The sequence below is a fragment of the Aquila chrysaetos genome, chromosome 5, assembly GCF_900496995.4.
Source record: "Aquila chrysaetos chrysaetos chromosome 5, bAquChr1.4, whole genome shotgun sequence".
NCBI classification, from domain to species: Eukaryota; Metazoa; Chordata; class Aves; order Accipitriformes; family Accipitridae; genus Aquila; species Aquila chrysaetos.
Genome location: NC_044008.1, coordinates 32,206,653 through 32,228,307, shown reverse-complemented (window position 1 = coordinate 32,228,307; position 21,655 = coordinate 32,206,653). Strand labels below are relative to the sequence as shown.

General features: G+C 38.0%; 1 protein-coding gene across 1 annotated transcript in view; it reads right to left on the bottom strand.

Moving 5' to 3' along the window:
• Window positions 1–21,655, bottom strand: part of CNTN1 (contactin 1) — a 255,513-nt gene that overhangs the window by 67,577 nt on the left and 166,281 nt on the right. Inside the window, exons 4-10 of the mRNA XM_030014181.2 lie at window positions 11,977–12,106; window positions 9,043–9,215; window positions 4,513–4,608; window positions 3,272–3,478; window positions 1,882–1,978; window positions 1,548–1,729; window positions 219–343 (exon numbers count right to left, since the gene is read on the bottom strand). Of these exons, the coding sequence (XP_029870041.1) occupies window positions 219–343; window positions 1,548–1,729; window positions 1,882–1,978; window positions 3,272–3,478; window positions 4,513–4,608; window positions 9,043–9,215; window positions 11,977–12,106 (1,010 nt within the window). The remainder of the gene's footprint in view (window positions 1–218; window positions 344–1,547; window positions 1,730–1,881; window positions 1,979–3,271; window positions 3,479–4,512; window positions 4,609–9,042; window positions 9,216–11,976; window positions 12,107–21,655) is intronic.

Genomic DNA, 21,655 nt, shown 5'->3' with positions numbered 1-21,655 from the left:
GAATATTAAAGAGCCTAAAGAAATGCATTTCAAAAATTGGAGAGAAGATTGAGATAAAACTTTAAAAAACACATTTTAATGCCTAATGCAAGTGGAATCAGCAAATATTTGTATCATTATAATTCATTTTCTTTTAACCTTTTAATAATGCATGCTTCAAAAAATCATTTCCATCAGCTAACCAATCAGTCCTGCCTTATCTATGGCAATATACTTACCGAGGCACCATTCTTCAACCACCTAATTGTTGGAATAGGCTTGCCCGTGGCTACACAAGGCCAGTATAGGTCACTGCCTATATCCTTCTCTGTGTCATTGATATGTTCTACCCACTCGGGAGAGGCTGAAGAATAAAAAACATGATGCCTTGTAAATACAGCAGATACATATTTAATTGGCATTATGTTCTATTAATTCCACTGCTTTTTCCATGATACTTACCAGGCAACACATAGTAATGATGATAACTCAGCAATGCACCAGCACAAGAAAGAAGTGAAGTTGTTTTTGCCTTACCACATAGACTCAAAGTAACTTAAAACTATTTTTTATAAGAAGAAAATGTGGAATTGATTTAAGGGTTCATGAACGTCCAAAGACATAAGATGTTACCACTTAGTCTGACCGGTAGATTATACTATGTGGAAATTACTCAGTAACGCCATAAAAACGAGTTAAATGACATGAAATTGTGCAAAACCATGTATATACTCAAAGGGTTTCCAAGAAAATATTCTCTTGGTCCAGAGAAAATATTTAAGAAATTAATATTGAAAATACCCCAGCATTTTTGCTTTTGCTAAGCAAATGAACCTTTTTATTAGCTTTATCTATTACAAGCAGTAACAACCTTCCCACACCAATTTTTAATTTATCCCACTGAAGTTCAAGCACTTAACTGAGGATCTTAACTCAGGAGATGTTCTGTACAGTCAATGAAAAGAGACAGAAATCTTCTGAAGGTAATTCAGATGTTATGTACAACCTTTTCATGCCACAATTTTGTGGCATAAGTCTCAGTCAAGGAGTCAGTTACTTGGGATGATTCCACTGTGAGCAGTAAAATACAATTTTTTGGTTCCCTCATTTAACCAAATGCATGAAGGGAAGGGACAGAGGCTGGAGGAATAAAAAAATTGAGTGTAGCTAGTAAGAGACACAGCTAAGACAGTTAGACAAACAAAATAAGGAAACAAGAAAGCAAAACAGACCTAATGATCTCTTTTTCTTCCTGGAAGTTCTTTCACTTCAAGTACTCTAAATTTATTTAATTTCCATTATGCACAATTATATTAATACTAGCACACATTACTGTCAAGGTGTATATACAGCTATCATAACAAGACAAATTGAGTAGCTGTTCAATTAATACACAAATGTTATGCCTGGCACTCAATGCATGAGTTCTGATTTTGCTCTAATAACTTGAACAGCAGTGTGTCAGGATGATGCTATGAGTCAGCACTGACATCAAGTGTGAAAACACAGATATTTCCAACTGAAGTAAAAGCAACATAGATCGTGAAGAATAAAATTGTTCTACCTACCTTGTACATAAACTCTTGCTTGATGTTTATCTTTTCCTTTATAGTTTTCAGCCTCACACTCATAAAGTCCTTCATCTTCATACTGAATGTTGAAGATCTTAAGAACTGCACCAGACATGCTTATCTCAGCAGTGGCTGGCATGGGTTCAAGGTATTTACTCCATCTGAGCTCAGGAACCGGACTTGAAAAGGTACAGTAAAGTACAAATCAGCATGTTCAAGGACTGGCTGTTAAATTGCAGACTACAAAAAAGCGTTTGATGATGAAACATGTATTTTCATTCCCCTGAATGAAAGCAAACAGTGCTCTACAATACCTTTAAAACACACTTACTTCCCAAGAGCAAAACACTCCAGTGTCACGTTTTGCCCCAGGAGAGCATACGTGTCCTTGAACTTCACCTTGATATCAGCAGGATATACTTTTGCACCTAACATGAAAAAAGAGATTCTCAGAAAAGGCACAGCAGAAAGGAATAGATATAAAAACTTCCACAGTTCAAGAAAACTGTTCTTAAAATTCCAGACAAAATTCTTCTTTACAGTGAATAAATAGCCTGGCCATCCATGAAGTCTGATTTAGCACTCAACTTTTAATAGTAAGGCAGAATTGTTTTACTCAGCAACTAGTTATCTTTCTCTGGACTGTAATGCCTAACATTTTTTACAGAACAATGCTTTAACATAAACTCATTTACTTCCATTTGAAGTGTGACGATGTACTGTGCGTGTGGGGTAGACAAAAGCCTGAGTCTCTAATTTCCACAGATTCTTTTACTAGATGGAATGTTTTGAACTACTGTGAATTTAAGCTCAATATTATTTTAGTAAGGGTACGAAGGAACTAGAGCCAGCAAATCTACAGATTAATGAGGGCACAGGGATGCAAATGTAATCAAATCTACCTACTGGTGATCCCTGTAGGACTCCTCTTGCTGTTCTAGATGAAGATCTCAGTGTGAGTATTGGCCATGGAAAATTTGGACAAAGATCACTGATTTTTAATTACTCAAATTCAATCACAGTTCTTCAGTGTAATATGGGAAATTTAACAGATAAAAGGGTCACTGAAATCTTGATGATTAGTTTATCAGACTCTAGTGACTGACAGTCTGAAGTGGCAAAAGTGAACTTGGTTACCGTTTGGAAAACATGCAGTTTTCATGAAGAAATGGCAGCGAATAATCTAGTAACACAAAGCCACATAGGTGTTTTAGGGGACTGGCCATGAGACACAAAGCCCTTAGGCTACCGTTGGATAGGAAATTTCAGCAGGGGAAAAGGATTTTCCATTTTCATGGGGGATTTCCTGGGAAACAAAATTAATTCCTGAAGCTGTTTATCAACTTTTACATAAAGTTTCTGCTTTACAGGCATACCCCTTTGAACCAATGCCAAGACCAGAAAAGATATTAAAGATTTTGGGATGAGTACAGGGGCTTATCACATAAAAGAGATGGGGACTCTGGGGATGAAACTCTGTTCTCAATGATATGAAAGGAAATTCGTGAATGAATCCAGGGAGATTTCCTTCACAGAGTCTTCACTGTGAATTGGAATGATTTAGACCTCTGTATCTGGAAAACTAAATAACATTGTGCAGTAGCCATTATAACTTGCCATATAATTCTCCTCACAGAGCTGAAAGTAGTTATGAATGAGCAAAATTAAAATACAAACAGTTAGAACATTGCATGCACATAGTATTTCCAATAAATACTTACGATCAGACTGTGGAATAAGTGGAATAAATTTACTGAATACACTCTTTGTTATTGAAGGGCTGGACACAAAACACGAATAATTGCCCTTATCTGATGCTTCTACATTTGCGATGTAGAGGTTGCCATTCGTCTGTGACACAAATCGTCGTTTGTCCAAAGCAATGAATACCGGGAACTCATTTAGAAGCCAGCGATAACTGAGATCATCTGGAGGAAAATATTTTCTAGTCAATATTAAAAAACAACTCTATCAGCTACTTAAGCCATGTAATACTGTCTGCATATAAATTACTCCACTCTGATTTCTAGCTTACAGATCTTTTCTTTGGGAGAGGCAGCTGTATGAGAGAGAATATACGTGTCCCAGTAGTCAGCTCATACCTGTCTCCACTGAACATCGGCGTATTGCTCCCGTAAGTGCAGGTTCCTGCACTCACGTGCACGGCTGCAGTGCCCACGGCTCCCCGTGGGCAGAGCCTTCCCACAGGAACCGGAGTGGGCTGGGAGGAGACGGGCAGCTGGGTCTTGCTCTGACCCAACTGAGGAGCTGGGAAGCCCTTGCCAGTATTGTGACCAGAAATTTTAACTAGAAATATGTCTCAATTCTTCAGTTCCTTGCAATACTCAGACACAGAGTATGAAAACTAAAACATTATCGCATTTTATGTGCAATGTGCAGTAAAAGAGATGCTAACAGCCAAATTCACTTTCACGATGGAACTGCAGCTGCTTGAGGTTACGGGCATAATCCCTGTAAAGCTCTTCGGTAGCTCATGTTGAAAGAAAGGTCATGCTTCCAGAGCGTAAATCACCACATCTCTGACCCCTCTACTGCCTGCTGCTGTTCCATGATTTTAACAGGAGCCCGATGATCATTTCTGTTGTGGTGACTTCATTGGGTGGAATGAAGCTGGGCCCTGTCCAAGGTCAGCAGAAAGTCTGGGATGACACAGTGACATGTACTCAGGTCTTTTGAATGGTAGGCCAAGCCTCCCCTCCATTATCCAGATTAGTTTGAATCATGCTATCTGTTATATCAAAACCTGTTTGCGAATTCAACAATATCCTTTACGTATGTTCAACTACAAGCATATTCAAAATGGAAACCTAACCTAAACAGTGATTCTCAAGCTACATAAAAGTTACTGTTTAAGTAAATGTAAAGGAAACTTTTAAAAATAAGTATTATTTTGTCTTGCACTCTTAAGCCGTTAAAAATGAAGCACGTTAAGCTGAATTACCTGGGTAGTGGTAAGGGGGCTCACAAAGAAGCACTGCTCCAACACCTTCTCGCACTTTAACCTCATAGCGTTCCTCAGGTGGAAAGGGATCCAGATCTAGTTTAAAAAAAGGGGTGGGGAGTAAAGTGGGTTTTTCACTGCAATTTTTTTTTTTTTATTATTTTCAGCCCTGTAGAGATTAATATGGAACTACAAGAATATATAACAAATAGATACATATGGACCCATAATGCCAGTTTTGCTTATTTTAAGTTAGTCATAATCAAGTGCAATGAATTTTTTTACAATATTTTAGTCATCATAACAGCAAATGCCAGGGAAAAATAAACAACAACAGAAAGTGGTACAGATTGTATACCTAAGAGTAGTTAGGTGAGCTACATTTGAAGAAGCAATCCCAGGAAGAGACAGGACAAGGATTTTAGGTTATTTTTCAACTGGCTTCTCCAAAATGCAAGTTTAATTCTTCACTGTAACTTGAAGTGGCTTCTCTAAAATGACCTGGCTGCCCTCCCTGACAATCCAGCAGCCAAGGACTGGTAAGCAGTTAGCTCAGACACATCTTTTGTGCCAGAGGTTTGGGACAGAAGTGACTCAGATCCCAGGAGAAACCTTAGCTGACGCTCTAAACCAACTTCCATGCAGCAGGGTAAAGGGACTGTTGTAAAAGGATAAAGAAACAAGTCCTTCATGGAGCTACATATCCTCCCGCAGACTGTGGGAGAACAGTAATGGTATCTGCGGTGTTAAGACAACAGCTGCATGAGCAACGGCAACTAGGTCAATAATTGCACTTTGCTGCTGCTTTTCACTCTCATTTTCCGTAACCACTCTGAAATTAAACTATAAACATCTTGAGGCAGGGAACATCTCTTGTGAAGCTTCTCCATGTCACCAAGCTCAGAGAGATTGTAGAGACCATGACCGAAGTCCTGCTCTAAACGCTACTGCGGTGCAAACAATACATCCATAGTACCCAAGTGCACAGTCTCTGAGTGCAATAATCTACCACAGAAATCATCTAAGATAACTTCATTCAGATTACTTCAGCTTTCCTCAATGGCAGGCAGCTATCCAGTTCTACTACTAAACTCCCAAGGCTGGCTCTGAGATCTAACTAAAACTTAAGTTCAAGAGCAGCCAGCCAGAAACAAGAAAGAAAAAATCAGGACAGAGCTACATACAAAAAGAGATTAAGTAGAAAACAGAGACTATTCACTACTATAAAATGCAATGTATAATTAGACAGATCCAGTAGACACTCTGCATCATCTAAAAATAATTAATTCCTTAACTTTCTAACAACTGCTATGTTTACTAAATATGGTGCAGGTAAAGGATTCCTCCAAGGCCAACCACAGCTGTCAGACCTGAATGACTACAAGAATTTAGGAAGCAAATGACATTACGCTTTGTCAAATGCATGAAAAAAACTCTAGGAGAGTTAACATCTGTGTCGAGGCAAAGATGCCTCTCCTAACTTCTGAAAAACTAATGTTTATTTTGCTCAAGCACACCAGAAGATAATACAGATCTTTCCAGTGACTGACTGGATCTTGACTGGGTCAATGCCTAAATGGTAGACATCGTAATGGGCCACTCTAAGGACTTCTGATTATTATTCTATACAATTTTACCCTGTGCCTTACTGCAACACATGTATTGAGTTCTCCACAATTAGCTCCCAATTAATTTGGAATATTATTCTCTGATAAAAAGGAAATTAAGTATAACAGACTGACATAGTAAGAATTAGCTATTTGACCAGAGAGGTTTTGTAATCAAAGCCAAGGAAGTTCTTTACACAGATTGGAAAACCTCTATTCATATAATAGCTGCAGTAGTTTGAGTATATTCCCATTTCATTTGCCAGCGTGGACCTTACTACACAACTACTTTCTATCTTCAAAATATTGACTGATCTTTCCTGAAAACACCAATTTCCTTGTTGCAAACCTTTTGTTCATCTTGTAAATTGTCACCATTATTCATTTCTGCTTTCTTTGCAACAGGTTAGTGTTTAAAATCTGTTGCAGAAGTAGGAAAAAATTAAACATTACAATCATTAGCAACAAACGTGTTGCTAATTTGATACTGCTTTGCATATGGACAGTGTAGGGCTTGATGAAAGGAAAACCTACCATTGCTTTTAAGTTATTTTAGCTATTTTAAGTTTACATTTTAAGTGTAGATATTTTGTTCATAGTGTTCTTGAATAACCTTTGAAACTTTGGGACAGCCACCACAAATTTATACATGGAATAGGACAAGCAATTTGTATATGTAAAACATTATCTTAGTCCTGAAGTAGAATGGTCTATGCCAGGTGCAGGAAAGTCATACAATTATTGAGATGTAATTGTACACCTTCATCCCTCTTAGGAAATGCTCGTCTTCTTTGCATATGCACTACTTGGTTATTACCCAATAATTATAATAAGAGTGATTCCATGAACTCTTAATTGGAAGACGTTCATTTTTAGCTGGAATGAAAGAATTAGCATAATCACTGCACTCCTATACGCACACAGCTAATATCTAGAGTGTATGGAAATATCTCTTCATAGTTCTTGAAGCCTCTCTGCTATGAAATTGCTGTGGTTTACTATTCTGAGACTGTTTCCCAGCAAATAGAACAGTGTACCAACTTCTGATTTTGCTCAGCACCCACCAAAAAGCCACTAAGCATTCCTGCAGGTTAAAATTCCTTCCTTCAGGACTATGTGTGTAACAGCTAAAAAAGACTTTAACGGGTTTTAAAGCACTGGATGTAAAAAGATCCAGTTCTACTAAAGACAGTGTTCTCAGATGGATTAATTGACATGAAGTTTATGAGAGAATGTGGCTTTTGTTCCATAATTTCAGTAAATGTGACAGTAAGACAAAAATAAAATGTCTCGCTCATGTACAGCTGGTCAAGACTTTTTTTGAACTCTTCTAAATGGTTGTTGCCATTTTTCAATCAGTTTATGCACAAGCAAAGGAACTAAAACTTCCACTAAAGATCAGGCATTTTCTATATTAATTTTAGCAGTTCTATATTCAATTCTTTAGAAACAGTGATTGTGGAAGAAAATGTTTTTTACAGGTGATCATAAAAAGGAGAAGGGGAGAAATACAACAGCATAAAGAAGAATGAGTGTAGCATTTTTTTAACAGGTATTTAACAGTTTCCAGCTATCTTTTCACTTCTATTCCCTTGCCTCTTTGCCCTACTATCATTTAAACATTTAAATATTATATATTAGGGTTCTGTTCAGTATAATTGCCCAGTACACTAACTATCAACGTTGAGCTCATGCAGTCAGTGAGCTGGTAGCCAGGAAAACATGCCTCAGACTGTTTTGATTCTACTTTTTTAATCTATTACATGTATTGGTTTCATTTTAAGTAGCTACAGCAACTGTTGTGGCTTTTATCCTACTGGTCGTTCAGGACTGGCACCGTTGTTGCCTGCTTTAGGTATAAATAAATATCCTGTAAACTGAATTTTGATGTCATCTCCATTGGAAGGAAATAACAACCTGGCCTTCTATTCATTCTAGAAAATACACTGGGTAAAATACAGACTGAGACTAGATCAACTACAGTGTGATCCATCAGCTCATTACAGCCTCTGAGTTTCCTTGATGTATGTGGTCCCACAGTCTTATAATTACTAGCAGAAAGCAGAACTTTTCACTTCATCTCTGATCTCATACGGTAAGGAGTGAATTCCGCTCACAGAGGCTGCTGAAAGCCAGGAGGAGCACTAAGCACTTAATGTCAGGATTAAAGGGCACACAGGGCTTGGTGAACAGTCACCCGTAAGAGTGGATTCCTTTTTCTGTGGATTCCTTTTTTTGTCCTCTGATGAAAAAATCTATGTAGGGAAAAAAGCATCTTAAGGCAAAATAAAATAAAAATCCCAAACACTGTCTTCAATCAGTAAAATTTTACATTACTCTTCATATAGAGCACATCAGTGCTTTACAACGTGTGTATTTGTTGACAGTGCAGGTCTGTGCATATGCATGCATTCACAAGACTAGTTCATGATTGTCAGAAGCTGACAGAAATGTCCCCCAGCAGGGTTTCTGTTGTAGCCTAGGAGCCAGGGAGCACGCTTTACTAGCAAGTACCATGCCTTCCTCCTGCAGGCATCCCACTTGTGTTTGCACGGCACCAGCACCTCATCACCATATGCCCCCACTTGCATCTTTCTGCTGTGACTATCTCCCCTCAGGTCCTACCATGATTTAAAAAGAGTCTGGACATTATTATCTCAAGATGTGGCTCCATGAGTCTCTTCAATTAATAATTTAACAATAACTCACTGAGAAGGATGTCAAGTCAGCTGTATGCTAAAGAATACAAAATGCTTACAAAACTTATTTTGTGTTGATCTCTGCAGACTAAGGCACTTAAGATACTGTTTTTAGAGAGTACTACAGCCATAGCACATGCTAGCAGAAGACACTGCAGTGTAAAACATTGGGCATTTCAAGCTAACCGTAGTGTTTCTACGTTTTGACGTAAACATCGGCTTACATCCAAAACTCAGAGTGGCTTCACTGCTTCTGACAGTTCCAAAGATATTCGACACTACACAGACGTATTTTCCAGCATCCCTTGATTTCTCTGGATTATTGATAACAAGTCTGCCTCCCACCATACTGTAGCGATCCTTTGTTAAATCAATATCCCAGTTGTTGAGTTTCCACCTATTAAAAAAGAGAAGCCACATGTAAGATTTGGCCCAAAAAAACAAACCTGGAAAGAAATATGACTTGAAAAATAACTCATAAGTTGTGACAAACTATACAGGGAGTTATTAATATACTTCTATATATGCTTTAAGTTTTCTTCAGCAAGAGCCACAGATTTTAACTCCATAGATCTTTTAAACATAACAGTCTCAGTCTGCTCCAGCCTTCTCAGAGATGTGACATAGGTTAAATTCTGATTGCTGGCCAGGCAGTAAAGGATTCTTGAGCTGGCCGAGAATGAGCTAGCTAGTGATCAAGCACTGGGATTATAAACATATCCTCAAATAGTTATCTAAGGCCAAACTGGCTAAGAAAATACTCCCTCTGCACCTCCAAACTATGGACTAATGAAATTTTTAAGAGCTTTTTGCAAACTTGCTGTACGGGATGAAAATGTTTCATAAAGCCTAACGTGCCAGTGAAGCCAGTGCAAAAACAGTGGCACGTCTACTTACTACATTCAGAAAATTGCCGGACACTCTCACCTTAATTACTGTAAAACCCCACAGCCAGTTCACTGAGCCACTGTAACTTGCACTTCAGGGACTACGAGAGGAACTCGGTGGCCCAGGTCTGGTCCTTACTGATTTCTACTGATTTAAAAAAAGTTAAAATACATGGAGTGGGAACCAGTATTCATGATTTATAGCTCTATCTATATCTATTACTGTGACCACAAGGGGGAGACCATAACCTTCTTTGAAAGGAACTGCACGTTTCCTGAGCACGAACAGGAAAAATACAACTTAAATACATTTAAAGATCATAAAATTCTTTCAGTGTAAATAATTTTTTGTCCCAAAGTAAAGATAGGCATTAGTGTTTGAAAATGAGAGCGCATACCCTATGTGTTCCTTCCTTATTGAAGATGTACTGAAATAGAATACTCATTTGGAAGCTGAAATTGCAATTGTCATAGAAAGAAACAGTAATAAAAGTAGTATTATTAAAAAATAAGTTAAAAGTAATGAAATGGCAGGATTTTCAAGATGCAGTAAATAGCATTTAGGTTTTACAGGATTTTGGAGGTATCACTTCAGTCCTGTGAGACATACTACGTGTCTGTATTACAAATAAAAAAGCCTCTCTTCAGAAATACCTAGGAATAACTGTCATGAGGACAGCTTATGCTGCAATGAAAAAGCAGCAGGAAGGACCTATCTACCTCTGAGACAAGAGAATTTTGGCTCATGAACTGTTGGAGGGCTAAGAAATGAAGATAATACATCGAGGTAGACTACAATAATGATGTCAGGAAATAAGGAAAGTGATCTTATTCTGTATTGCACTTATTACCACATCAGCTATCAGCACTAATTGTCAGATCTGTTCCTAGACAGAAGAGTTCTGGAGGTGTGAGGCAATTCTTCTAGAGTGACTTTACTAGTTCAGATTTTGCAGGGCCCATGATAGATAAAGAATGCTAAAATTTATGTAGAGCCTGTAATCACTCTATAGATGGTATGTTTACATAGTCTTGCAGACAGGGTGGGGAGTCTCTGGACAGACTGGAAGTGATGGGGAAGTATATCAGAAGGGTACCAAATCTAAGTGTATCTGATCTCTCCACGCTTCCAGTCCTTTGCAAGCACGGACGGGGACAGCAAACAAATGCAACAGCAAAATGCCATGTAGAAAAACTTGTAATGATCCTAGAGCCAAGGATCATATTCAAAAGGGGTATCTAGTTCCCCCTCAAATCCTTCAGTTACAGGTGGTTCTGTATATGTAGACACCTGTAAGCATATTTAAAAAAAAAAAGGCAATGAAGACTAGCTAAGCTGGTTTGATAGAAGAATACCATAGTTGACCACAATACTGTAACAGATTTAAAAGAATGGCCAGCAGACTCAACTGCTTTTTCTGTCCTAGAAGTCAGAGTCTAGGAACACATGTAAAGTGAATATTGGGGGCATATCATAGGATAATTCAATGAAATGGATCTCTTTTGCTGGCAAGAAAGTCCATCTGTCCCTTAGTTTGATGACAGCAGTTTTCTGCCCATGACTAGGCTGTAAATTAGTCACGGTCTTAATAGTGACAATCTTAAGTACATTTCTCTGTACATAATGAGCAGATAATGGCTGACAAACTCATATGGATCCCCCGAGATCTCACAATGAAGCAGACTTGCTCTGCTAATAACACCACCATTATTGTGAAAGAGGTCATGTGTGAATCTCTATTAAAACTAGTTGAAATGTTTTTCCAGAATAAAGCTTTTCATGTCTTCAGTAGCATAGCTGACACATTTTGAGCATCTCTCTACAATATCGTGGATGCAAAAGCAACATAGCGTGTAGAATATCCAGGTTCAACAGCTAGTCCCCCTTCTTTCAGAGTAAAATAGGATAAAAATGCTGTTCTGAATCAAGAAGAATAAGGACTTGAACCTCAGTCATCCTTAGCTAGAAAGACAGCCTCTTAATTATTTTTTAAAGGTCACCTTTTTTTTTGTTTTGCATCTGGATCAGTATTCCTTTCAAAAGCTGAAAACATTGAACACAACAGGAATATGCTGTTCTCAACACTGACTAGACATTCTGGCACATTGAATCAAGGTAGATTCTTACTCAAAAATTCAAATCTCCCCGTTTTTTCCTGCCTTGATGACTTTGTATCAACCTGTTAAGACAGTCAATCATTTAATACCACAACCTGAAACACTCACTGAATAAAATACGTAAGACCTGAAAATCAAAAGAAGAGAGGTTACCTGTAAGTAGGAAAAGGAATTGCTCGAGCTCTGCAGTTCATTGAAACTTGTCCATCTGAAGATTCTTCTGGATAGATGGTATCAATGGGTTGCTCCTCAAAAACAGGTCCATAACCTTTGTTTCCTTCCTCTGAAAAAATAGTAGAGTTTGAAATTAATTACTTTTTAATAAGTAGTCAAACTGAAGATGAATTTATATCACACCTTCTAGATTCAAAATGCGAAGGCTAAATAATGACTTCCCCAAAATCAAGTTCTATATGCATCAACAAAACCAGCGCAGTACAAATAAATAATAGAAGTGCCGGCCTTCCTTCACTGACTCCTGCTTCATTCCTTCCATCTGGGAACTAAAGTAACTCAACCTACGTTCCTATAAAACTACCCTCCCTGCCTTCTCCGCTGACATCATTTGATTATTTGTCACAGTTTATGCCAAATGTGATGGAGATAATTACAAATTGAAGATACGCCCTTTAGGAATGCAGTGAGACCAACTTACTTCACAGAGGCCAACAAATTCTCATCAAACAGGTCCAGATCTAAAACAACTATCCAAACATTAGGTGTTCCTTATCTTACAGCCTAACTGACTGCAATGGTTTTATATATTCAGAAAGAATCTTTACTGCATCAGACAAAAAAAACCCTTATGTTGGAGATCAAAGCTGAGAATTACCTTGTTTCCAGAACATACTTGTCTTTCCTTTCAAGCTCAGGTATATGTATATGTTAACTTTCTCCCCTTCAAAAGAAAACTAAAAAGAAAAAAAAGTCCCACACTGAAAATAATTTAAGTTTGTAAAGTCAAGCACTTAAATGTGAATAAATGTCGAACAGGTTTGACAACAAACTATTTTTTTTTAATCTTTATCCTCTATTTGCTGATGCTGTTGTAAAGGTTGCTGGCTCTGCTGGCCCCTGCTGCATTCCCTTCTCCTTTATCTCCCCCAAGTGTACAAGACTGCTCTTTGGGGTCTGTAAAAGCAAGACTAGGAGCAAAGGTGGAGCGCTCTGGGAAAATTCTGCTCAGTAAATCCAGGATGCAACTGGCATTTTCTGTGATAACGGCAAATGTGCATTCTAGGTTCAGAATGGCACTGAGAGGAGATGGTCCATGCTCCGTAGAGATAACGTTTTTTAGACAACACAGCTGTCTCATTCTCACAGGTCTCTACTGAGACTGAACTAACAGTATGGACACTTGCAAGCAAACTCATGGGAAAAACACAGTAGTACATGACTGCTACCAGGTTCACTTTCCATTCAAGTTCAGAGCCTTGCTCCAAATCCCAGAGATGTCAGAGATCTGGAAAAATGACTGCAAGAATCTTGTAATACAAGGAAAACCAAAACAAACACAGTTTTCCTAATAAGATCTTCAGAGATGGCTGAATCATTTTAGCTTAAAAATTTCCAAAAGCAATGGTTAAGGATGGAAGAATACTAACATTTTGCAACAGTATCTGTGCTGCCTCTAAAAATCCGCTACATGTCTTGCAATGCTGCATTTGAAAAATCTTCACAGATCAAGACATTAACTGGCAATGTAACAGATGAACGTCCTTAAATCAAATTACAATTTTGTACTCATCCCCTTAAAAGTCTTGCCTTTGGTTATAAAACATTTTAGACTAAATTGGACAGTTTTTAGAAAACCTAAAAGAGAAGAAAGAATCTATCTATAGAAATAAAGAATGTAAATTATGTCAGTGTTAAAATTTCATATATACATAAAACAATCCTTCTGCAGATATCTTTTTTATTGTTCCTAAATTCCATATGCATAGATAGACACTGGGTTACAGCACTAGCAGAAGATTGCTTACAGATAAAAAGTAAGTTCCCTTTCCAGTTCAAGTTTGGGGAAAAAAATCACCATTTCCCTTAGGGACAGAAGCAGGTCCAGAAGGCACCGTTATGCTGCACCACGTACGGTCAGGCAACTTCCTTTTTAAAAACTAATTCATGTAATGAGATGTCTTTCAAAGAAGGAAAGAAGAGCAACTAGAAAGAAAGGCAGAGCTTTTGAAAAATGGTCTGCTTTCTTTGATATTTAAAGCACAACACTATGTAAAAATCTACATTGCTAGATGTACTGCTAGATCAAAAGAAGAAGTAATTTCAGCCTGAAAAGGCAAGAATCATGTATTTGCCCAGAACATGGAATGACAGCCACAAACCTGATGGCACTTTCTATGCAGTTCTTAAATATGAATACAGAATAACAATCGCCTCTAGCAGCAAATAGCCATATCATATGCAGCTGACTCTGTCCACCTTAGGACTCAAATGATGTTACAGATCCCTTAGGCATTTCATGGCATGAATTTTTAATGCTGCCAGCACTATTAATTTTACTGAGTGAACGTCTGTTTCTCACACCTATCGAATATACTTTATAATGGCACTTCTGCTGCAATCTATTATGAACCTGGTTTCAGATGTCTGGCTGAGCAGAAAAAGATGTGCAGACTGAATGTCAGGTGTGGCAAGCAATAAACCTTTCGTTCTCAGACGTAAGCTGAGTGTAGACCGGTGATATGGAACAGCATGGGGGAGAAAAGAGAAGAGAAAGGGTTTGTGAAAAGATCAGCAAGAAACGTTCACACTTTTACGTGAAGTACCATGCCTGTGCGACAAAGTTTGGAGAGTGAGGAAGGGCAGACCAAGAGTACAAGGAAAAAGATCAGCTCGCTGAAGTTGTGCCTACAAAAAAGGGGGAGAAGTAAAAGCAGGGAAAGGAAGAAGGAAATGGATGCATTAGATAAACTGAGGATGAGAAGAAAAGCACATTTCATCTGTTCTGGTCCTGCTTTAGACAAAAGGATGGACTACCTGACCTCTCCAACACCCTTACTGCTCTATTTTCTGGGTACATTTCTTGTGATTTATATTTTAAATTGGAGCAAAAGCTATCACCTAATTCTGACTACTTGAGGCATTCTTCGGTGAATTCTTCAAACAAGATTCAGACTTTTCAACAGTGCTAAAATGTATTAGGAAGTCTTTGCAAAGGTCAAGAAAATCTCTACAGAGTTGATGAGATCATGGATCCTGTATAACAACCATTGCTGCTGGAAGGTGGCCCTGTCATCCCTTCTCCAAGTGACACTTTCCAGCTGGGCAGTGTCATTTTCCCTCTAGGCATTCCTGCAACGCCTCTCATGCTTGTCTGACTTCTTAGGTAGCTGCTAAAGCTAAAGAGACTGGAAATCTATTCAATTCTAGCTTTCTGGGTTAGTCTTCTGCCAGTTTAGTGAGGTGCATTTGTTCACTGATGAAGACTTACTTGTGCCAGTGCAAAGGGTGGAACGGGAGCAGGGGTATAGGCTTCCACCTTCTGAGTGGAAAAAAGTTGTCTTACTGACTGAACCATCTGAAAGAACCGCTGCCCAAGATAGACAGATATCTCTGAAAGCCTTATCACTACTTACAGATGAGCTAGAAAACTGTATTAGTACACCTCTATGTCCCTGCACAAGCCTGTGAGAGATCACAATATAAAATATCCAACACATTCAGAGAAAAGATACCAAAAGGATGTCTGAAAATAACAATCAGAAACTACCTGAGGCAGTTATTTTCAAGTCATCTCAAGAAACTTCATCAGAAGAGGAAAAAGGAAGGCACAATAAAAAGGCTTATTCAGTGCATCCTAATCCTGTATCTATTTAATTCAGGAAATGTCAAACTTTTCTATATAAACATACTTTTAAAAAATTAATTAGCTTTCAAATAACTTTATTTTGCACGGTATACACTAATGTAAAACATAGAGACAAAGAGGTTTTCCAGCCCATATCCTGTTAGGGTTAAACCACGATGATTACTTAGGTCATAAAAAGAACAATTAAAAACAAATCAGTAGCCAATCATCCTTGTATCAGTCCTCTGTGGATCTCCCTTCACCTCACATCCTTCCATGTCCAAACCATTTGCCCACTCAAATGGCCCTGCAGCCTCTGGGCACCCTGTTCCTGGTTCTCCCTCTCACATCCTTCTCCTCTTTGATAAGGAAATTATGCTCATCTGTAAATATAAAGGTAACGCAAAACTGTTCAAAATAGCCACTGTACAGGTCCACTTCTTGTGTCTTATTTCCAAAAGCCTAATCACTGTCTGTTGCTGTTAGCGTATTTCATTAGTTCAGTATTTATTTTCATAATATAACTCCATATAAATTTATTAATTCTATGTACTTCTCTAACTATACTGACACTAAAACACTCGTGTCAGGTGCAAATTTGGCATGAATTTAACAACACAGCAGACAAAATCTGACTTGATTTTTGAAAGACGAATGACTTGAGCAAAGCTGCCCTGGATGTAAGTCACCATAACATTGGTAGAAGGGAGGGGACTGATTCGTCAAAACCAAATGCAGTTATTGTACTTTAAAAATACCCTAAATTAACCATGCAACCTTCCAGCTTAGCTTTCAGGTCTTCACTTAAAAACACATTTAGGGAAATGATTCATTTGGTTCATGATACTAGAGGGTCCCGTCATCTGCCCTTTGTATAGGCTGGCTGCAGACAGGACGAAGGTCGAGTAGGGGTGGGGAGAGTATGGTCACTTGGTCAGTTTGGGATTTGAGGATCAGGAGCCTGAGATGTGGAGAAGATATGTGGTACGAGCATCCCAGGGATGAAGCTTGGGACACTGTGAAAAAGGGAGGATGCAGGTGTTAGGTCTATGGCTATTTTGTGGGACTGGCGAAGTGATCATGGGCTGCTTTGACATTATTGTGATGATAAGAAATAGATGTATCTAGGGAAAGGAGATGGCGTAACTAGAAAACCGCTTGGGGTACAACTGTGGAGGGAACCAGAGGAAATGAAACAGAAAAAAAGGAGACTTCATGTGGTATAAATGAGGTGCCAGGAAAATACTGTCCAGTGTAGACATCATCATACAGGTATGACTTTTTGGCAAAAGTGTGGACAGTCTTAGGGGAAAAGTGGAGGAAATTCTCACCATCCAGAAAAGGGTGAGCAGGGCTCACCTGCACATGAACATACACGCACAGAGCTCAGCTGCTTCTTTCTTTCCAACTTATTTCCCACTCAGTCCTGTTAAACAGTGTTTGAAAAACCCTGTTCTGAAGAAATACTCTGTGTTTTAATATCTGGCTGATTGTATTAGTTGTTCAGAAAATTCTTTATCAGCTGCAATTTCTTGGTTTGACATTATTACCACATTTTTGTCAAACTTCTAATTATCTAGACTTTTCATGTCTGGGTCCCAGCTTATCTGGACGCAAGACATACATACTCCTAATATTCAGGGCAACATGCCCTCCATTTTTTCACTTTTGATCTTCCCAAGTACATGAATTTTAATCCTTTTAAACACAGCAAATGACCTGCTGGGTCTTTTTTAATTGTAAAAATCACTAAAAAAGGGTGACTGATTACCTGATATTTCTCCCTCCCTGATCTCAGTATATCCTACCAGATCTACCATATCAAATCATCTCAAAAGGTGTCTTTTTGACTGATTCTACAAACCCTCCAATAAGTAAGACTTCACAATTTCTTTTAGCAAATTTATTCCAATGTCTAACAGTGCTTACAATTAAAAGATTTCTCTTTTAAACATCTAAATTTTAATATCTAAAGATCTTCAACATTTGGACTTTTTAATTGAATTTGTTATTTTAACGAAAAGTTCTCGTATTAGATCTGAGTTTCATCTGGTATTTTACTGGCCTCTTGGGTAAGAAATAATGAAGAAAAAATTGCACCAAGAGTATTTGCATACAACCACTCATCTTGCGCTTCATGTGCAATGAAGTCTTTAAACATCGATATTTACATTTCACATAGTAATAACCAGCTACGCCAACCTGTTACTACCATAGACAATATAAAACATTGAACTCACACAATCAATTTCAGTGGGTTAGAGTGCTGAGCAAAAAATTCCTCTGTCAAGAGAGAGCAGGATTAGTTTGCTTCTTTTGACACCAGTCATCCAAATCACTTTCAGGCAAGTCAATTTGTTTTATTATCAGCTAATTCCGTCCTTACATGCATCTAATTCATTTTGAAAATCGATTTTACTCATAGATTAAGGATAATGTCATGAAGTAAAGCTGCTTATAATTATGGGAACTGCTCTGTGTGTGAACACAACCAGAAAGGGAAGTTAAAAATATGTAGTTTATTAAAGACTATTGTCAATTTTTTTAGTTCATAGGATAAAACAGCAGTTCTTGTGCTTATTTTTTCCAATACAGAAAATGAAATAAAATCTAATTGTTTACTTTTGTTTTACTCATCCTTAGCTACAGATTGCACATATCACATATGTTTTTAGGGGTTGTTTTATGTGTGGCAAATCATGGAACATAAAATGCTTTTAAAGGCTTTTCTTACAGATAATCTGGGTTTGCAGCACTCCAGTATCTCAAACCTTAATGAGATGACACAGAGGAGATAAAGTTCAATAAATGAAGTTATGACAAGAATACTAACTCCTCCTTTCCTCTTTCTTTCTACTGTGTGTACTTTCTTGTGTACTGTAATAAATTTGAAGTAAGACTCTTGACATAAGTATACGATTTATCTCAAATAATTTTAAAACTTCGGGATATTGTCCAAACTAGTCACATAGGCTTTCTTTAGAGGGTCAGACAAGCATTTCCAGCAGGTAATTCAGATATCCCATTCTTTCTTCACCAGCCACAGAGAAAGATGAAACCTGTATCCCATACCCAATCTTTAGATGGTTAAAATAAACTGTAATGAATCTTCCCGTAAGAGAGTCTGGATTTATCTGACTGTATCTGTGCAACATGACCTGGAGCCTCTCAGCGGAGCCCACTAGCCAAAGCCTACTCCTGGCCCTGACCCCAGAACCAAAGCCTACTCCTGGAGCTGAACCTTCTGAGGTAGCTGTAACACCATCATTAGCAACAACAGGAACGCTATCAGCAATTTATCTCCCGTTTCCTCAAGTGTTATGATTCACGAGCGGGGGTACGGTGATGGCACAGCCCACTCCCACAACTGATGAGGGACCTATTATTATACACTTGGTTTTACTTGTTTTGCAGCAGCACCTAGAAACCTCTGTGGAAGGTCAGGGAGCACATGGTCAGGCAGTACTAAGAAAACAGTCTTTGCCCTAAAGAAATTATTGTTTCACTCCACTGCAGCACCAGAAGTGCAACTCCACTTTCTGCTTCTTACTTGTTCTGCAGGGCTCAGACACCCAGAGAACACAAAGAAGGTCAAGCACGAAGAGATACTATTGTCCTTACATCCTCACATGTCCAAAGATAACAAACAGTGTACCTGTTCCTTCTTAGCCAAATTTTAACATCCTCTAGTGGACGTCATAGAAATATATGTTTTTGTCCATGAACGTTATGCAGAAATGCATTGAAATAGTGATTTTATCAAGATATATAGGAACATAATTTCCACCATACCAGATGACTCATCAGCTCCTTTTCCAAACTTTCCAAACTTTTTTTTTTATGCAATACCTCTCCATACCATTTACTGCTGGCACAGATACTGCATTTGGATCTATAAACAGTAAATCACAAAATGTAGGTTTAATCTATGAAGTTCCTGGGGGTAAAACTACTGTCTCCTTGGGTATCTGCCTTCATGGGACTGTAAAGTCTGGAGAGCTTTCCTAAATCCATTTAAGAAGCAGAGTTTAGCACTCAGATTAAATATGACATTAGATATGATGAATGGGTATGTGTGAAACAGAAGACAGCTCATGAGTTCAGCAATTTTCTGTTTTATAATAGAGCTGAGAAAATGGTAACCCCAGGCAGCTGGTACATCGTGGCTGAAGTAAGGCATGTTACTCATGTTGTAGTACTTTGTTTAAAGGAGTCTAGACTCATCACCACCACTACCAATTTTTAATGACTCTTTCTAGGTTCAATCATGATCATCTTTTTTTTCTATCAAGTTCTACACTTGGATAGCTTCAGAGAGTTAGGAATTTCCTGGATCGGCACCGATGAGGTGACAACTGGCCACTGGTGCATTGTTTTCCAGGACACCAGGTTAAAGGAGCAAGTTGCAGCACAGCAAACCCAGTGCAGTACATTTCCTCTGACTTCTGTTGCTACTTTCAGCACCGGGAATCGTAAAGGCTGATACGTACCACACAGGCAGGGAACGTGCACTAAGAAGGGAAGAGCTGATGATCTTAATCGGGACTTTGTATCGTGTGGCAGAAAATTTGGAAAAGGGAAAAAGAGACCACCCTATTTCCTGGTAGATGCAGCTACTAATAATTACACATTACTTCACAGTTAACATTTAACAACCACCGTAATTCAAATATATTTATTTTCTTCTGCTCATGGACAGTTGCCACAAGTACACAGGGAGTTACTTTATACCTGATGTGAGATGTTATTTTGTAAGGAACCTGAAATGGATCATTCTTACAATTTATCTAATTGAATTATTTGTACAGACTGCTACCTGTCTTTTCTATATACTTATTCTCACATTTTGCATAATCAATTCTTTATCTAACCCAAATACAGAACAGTAGAAGAAAAAGAGAAAATTCCCAAAGGAAATAGTATACTGTAATTTTACTGTCTTTTATAATGATTTGTTCAAGTGTCTCTCAAAGACAGGTCACTAAACCATGTTAGGACACTTGTGCATCACTCTACCTTCATATGGCTAGTATGAGAAAAAGCAAAAATGTTATAAATTAACATTTACTCTCACTTTCTAATTTGATATACTGAGAGAGATTGCAAGTACACCTTCATTTTCTACATTCTTTAAATGGTATATGTTTCCATGTTGGCTTATAGGGTAGTTATAATTTATATTTCATGCAGGAGGTGTGGAATGTTCTTTACCTAAGAGTAAAAATAATCTTGTAGCTTTTTCCTTATTTACAAAGTTATTAATGCTTTTTCTTTCTAGAATGTACAAAAGTGACCCACATTTGGTTTCAGAACAAAACTGTCATGGCTGATATACGGTGTTACCACACCATTTTTTAGAAAGTTATATATTTCAAGTGATTCACCAGAAATGGAGGATATATAGTTATGTGGCAATTCATTGGGAAAGTAGGTTAAATGGGAAGTCAAATGTAAGATCAAGTCACTTCAGTCGAATCCTTCACATATTGTGAATCACGTGCAAGAGATTTTTAATGGATGTCTATTTGTATATTTTCCTTATTTGTTCTAAAGTGTCTTTAATCTCACTAAATCCTCAAACCACAAAAAAACAGAGAAGTAATTGAATATTAGTAAGGGAAACAGCTGATTAAACAAAAGGAGCAAGTTTTCCCTTAACCAGTACTTAGGGCACTTGGGCTTCTCAAAGGGCTCCCAGATCCAGCACCATTAAAAAAGTGTTTTAGTCAGGAAGAACAACTTGCTTGCATGTGTCAAAGAGAAAAACGTCGGTGTGTAAGGTACCATATGCAAAAGAAACTAAGAGAGGAAATGATGATGGCTATTACTGAAATACAGTGAAGGGCTGGCAGTAAAACATGTGGGGCTATATATGCCTATGAATCCATATGTTCAGAAACTACAGTGGATGTATCCTAAGGCCCTAATCCTGCAAACACTGCTGCACATGCATTCAACCCCATAGTAAAAAAATCCAAAGCTCCAAGACCAGAAGATCAAACCTCCATATACTAGAAGGGAGTGCTGAAA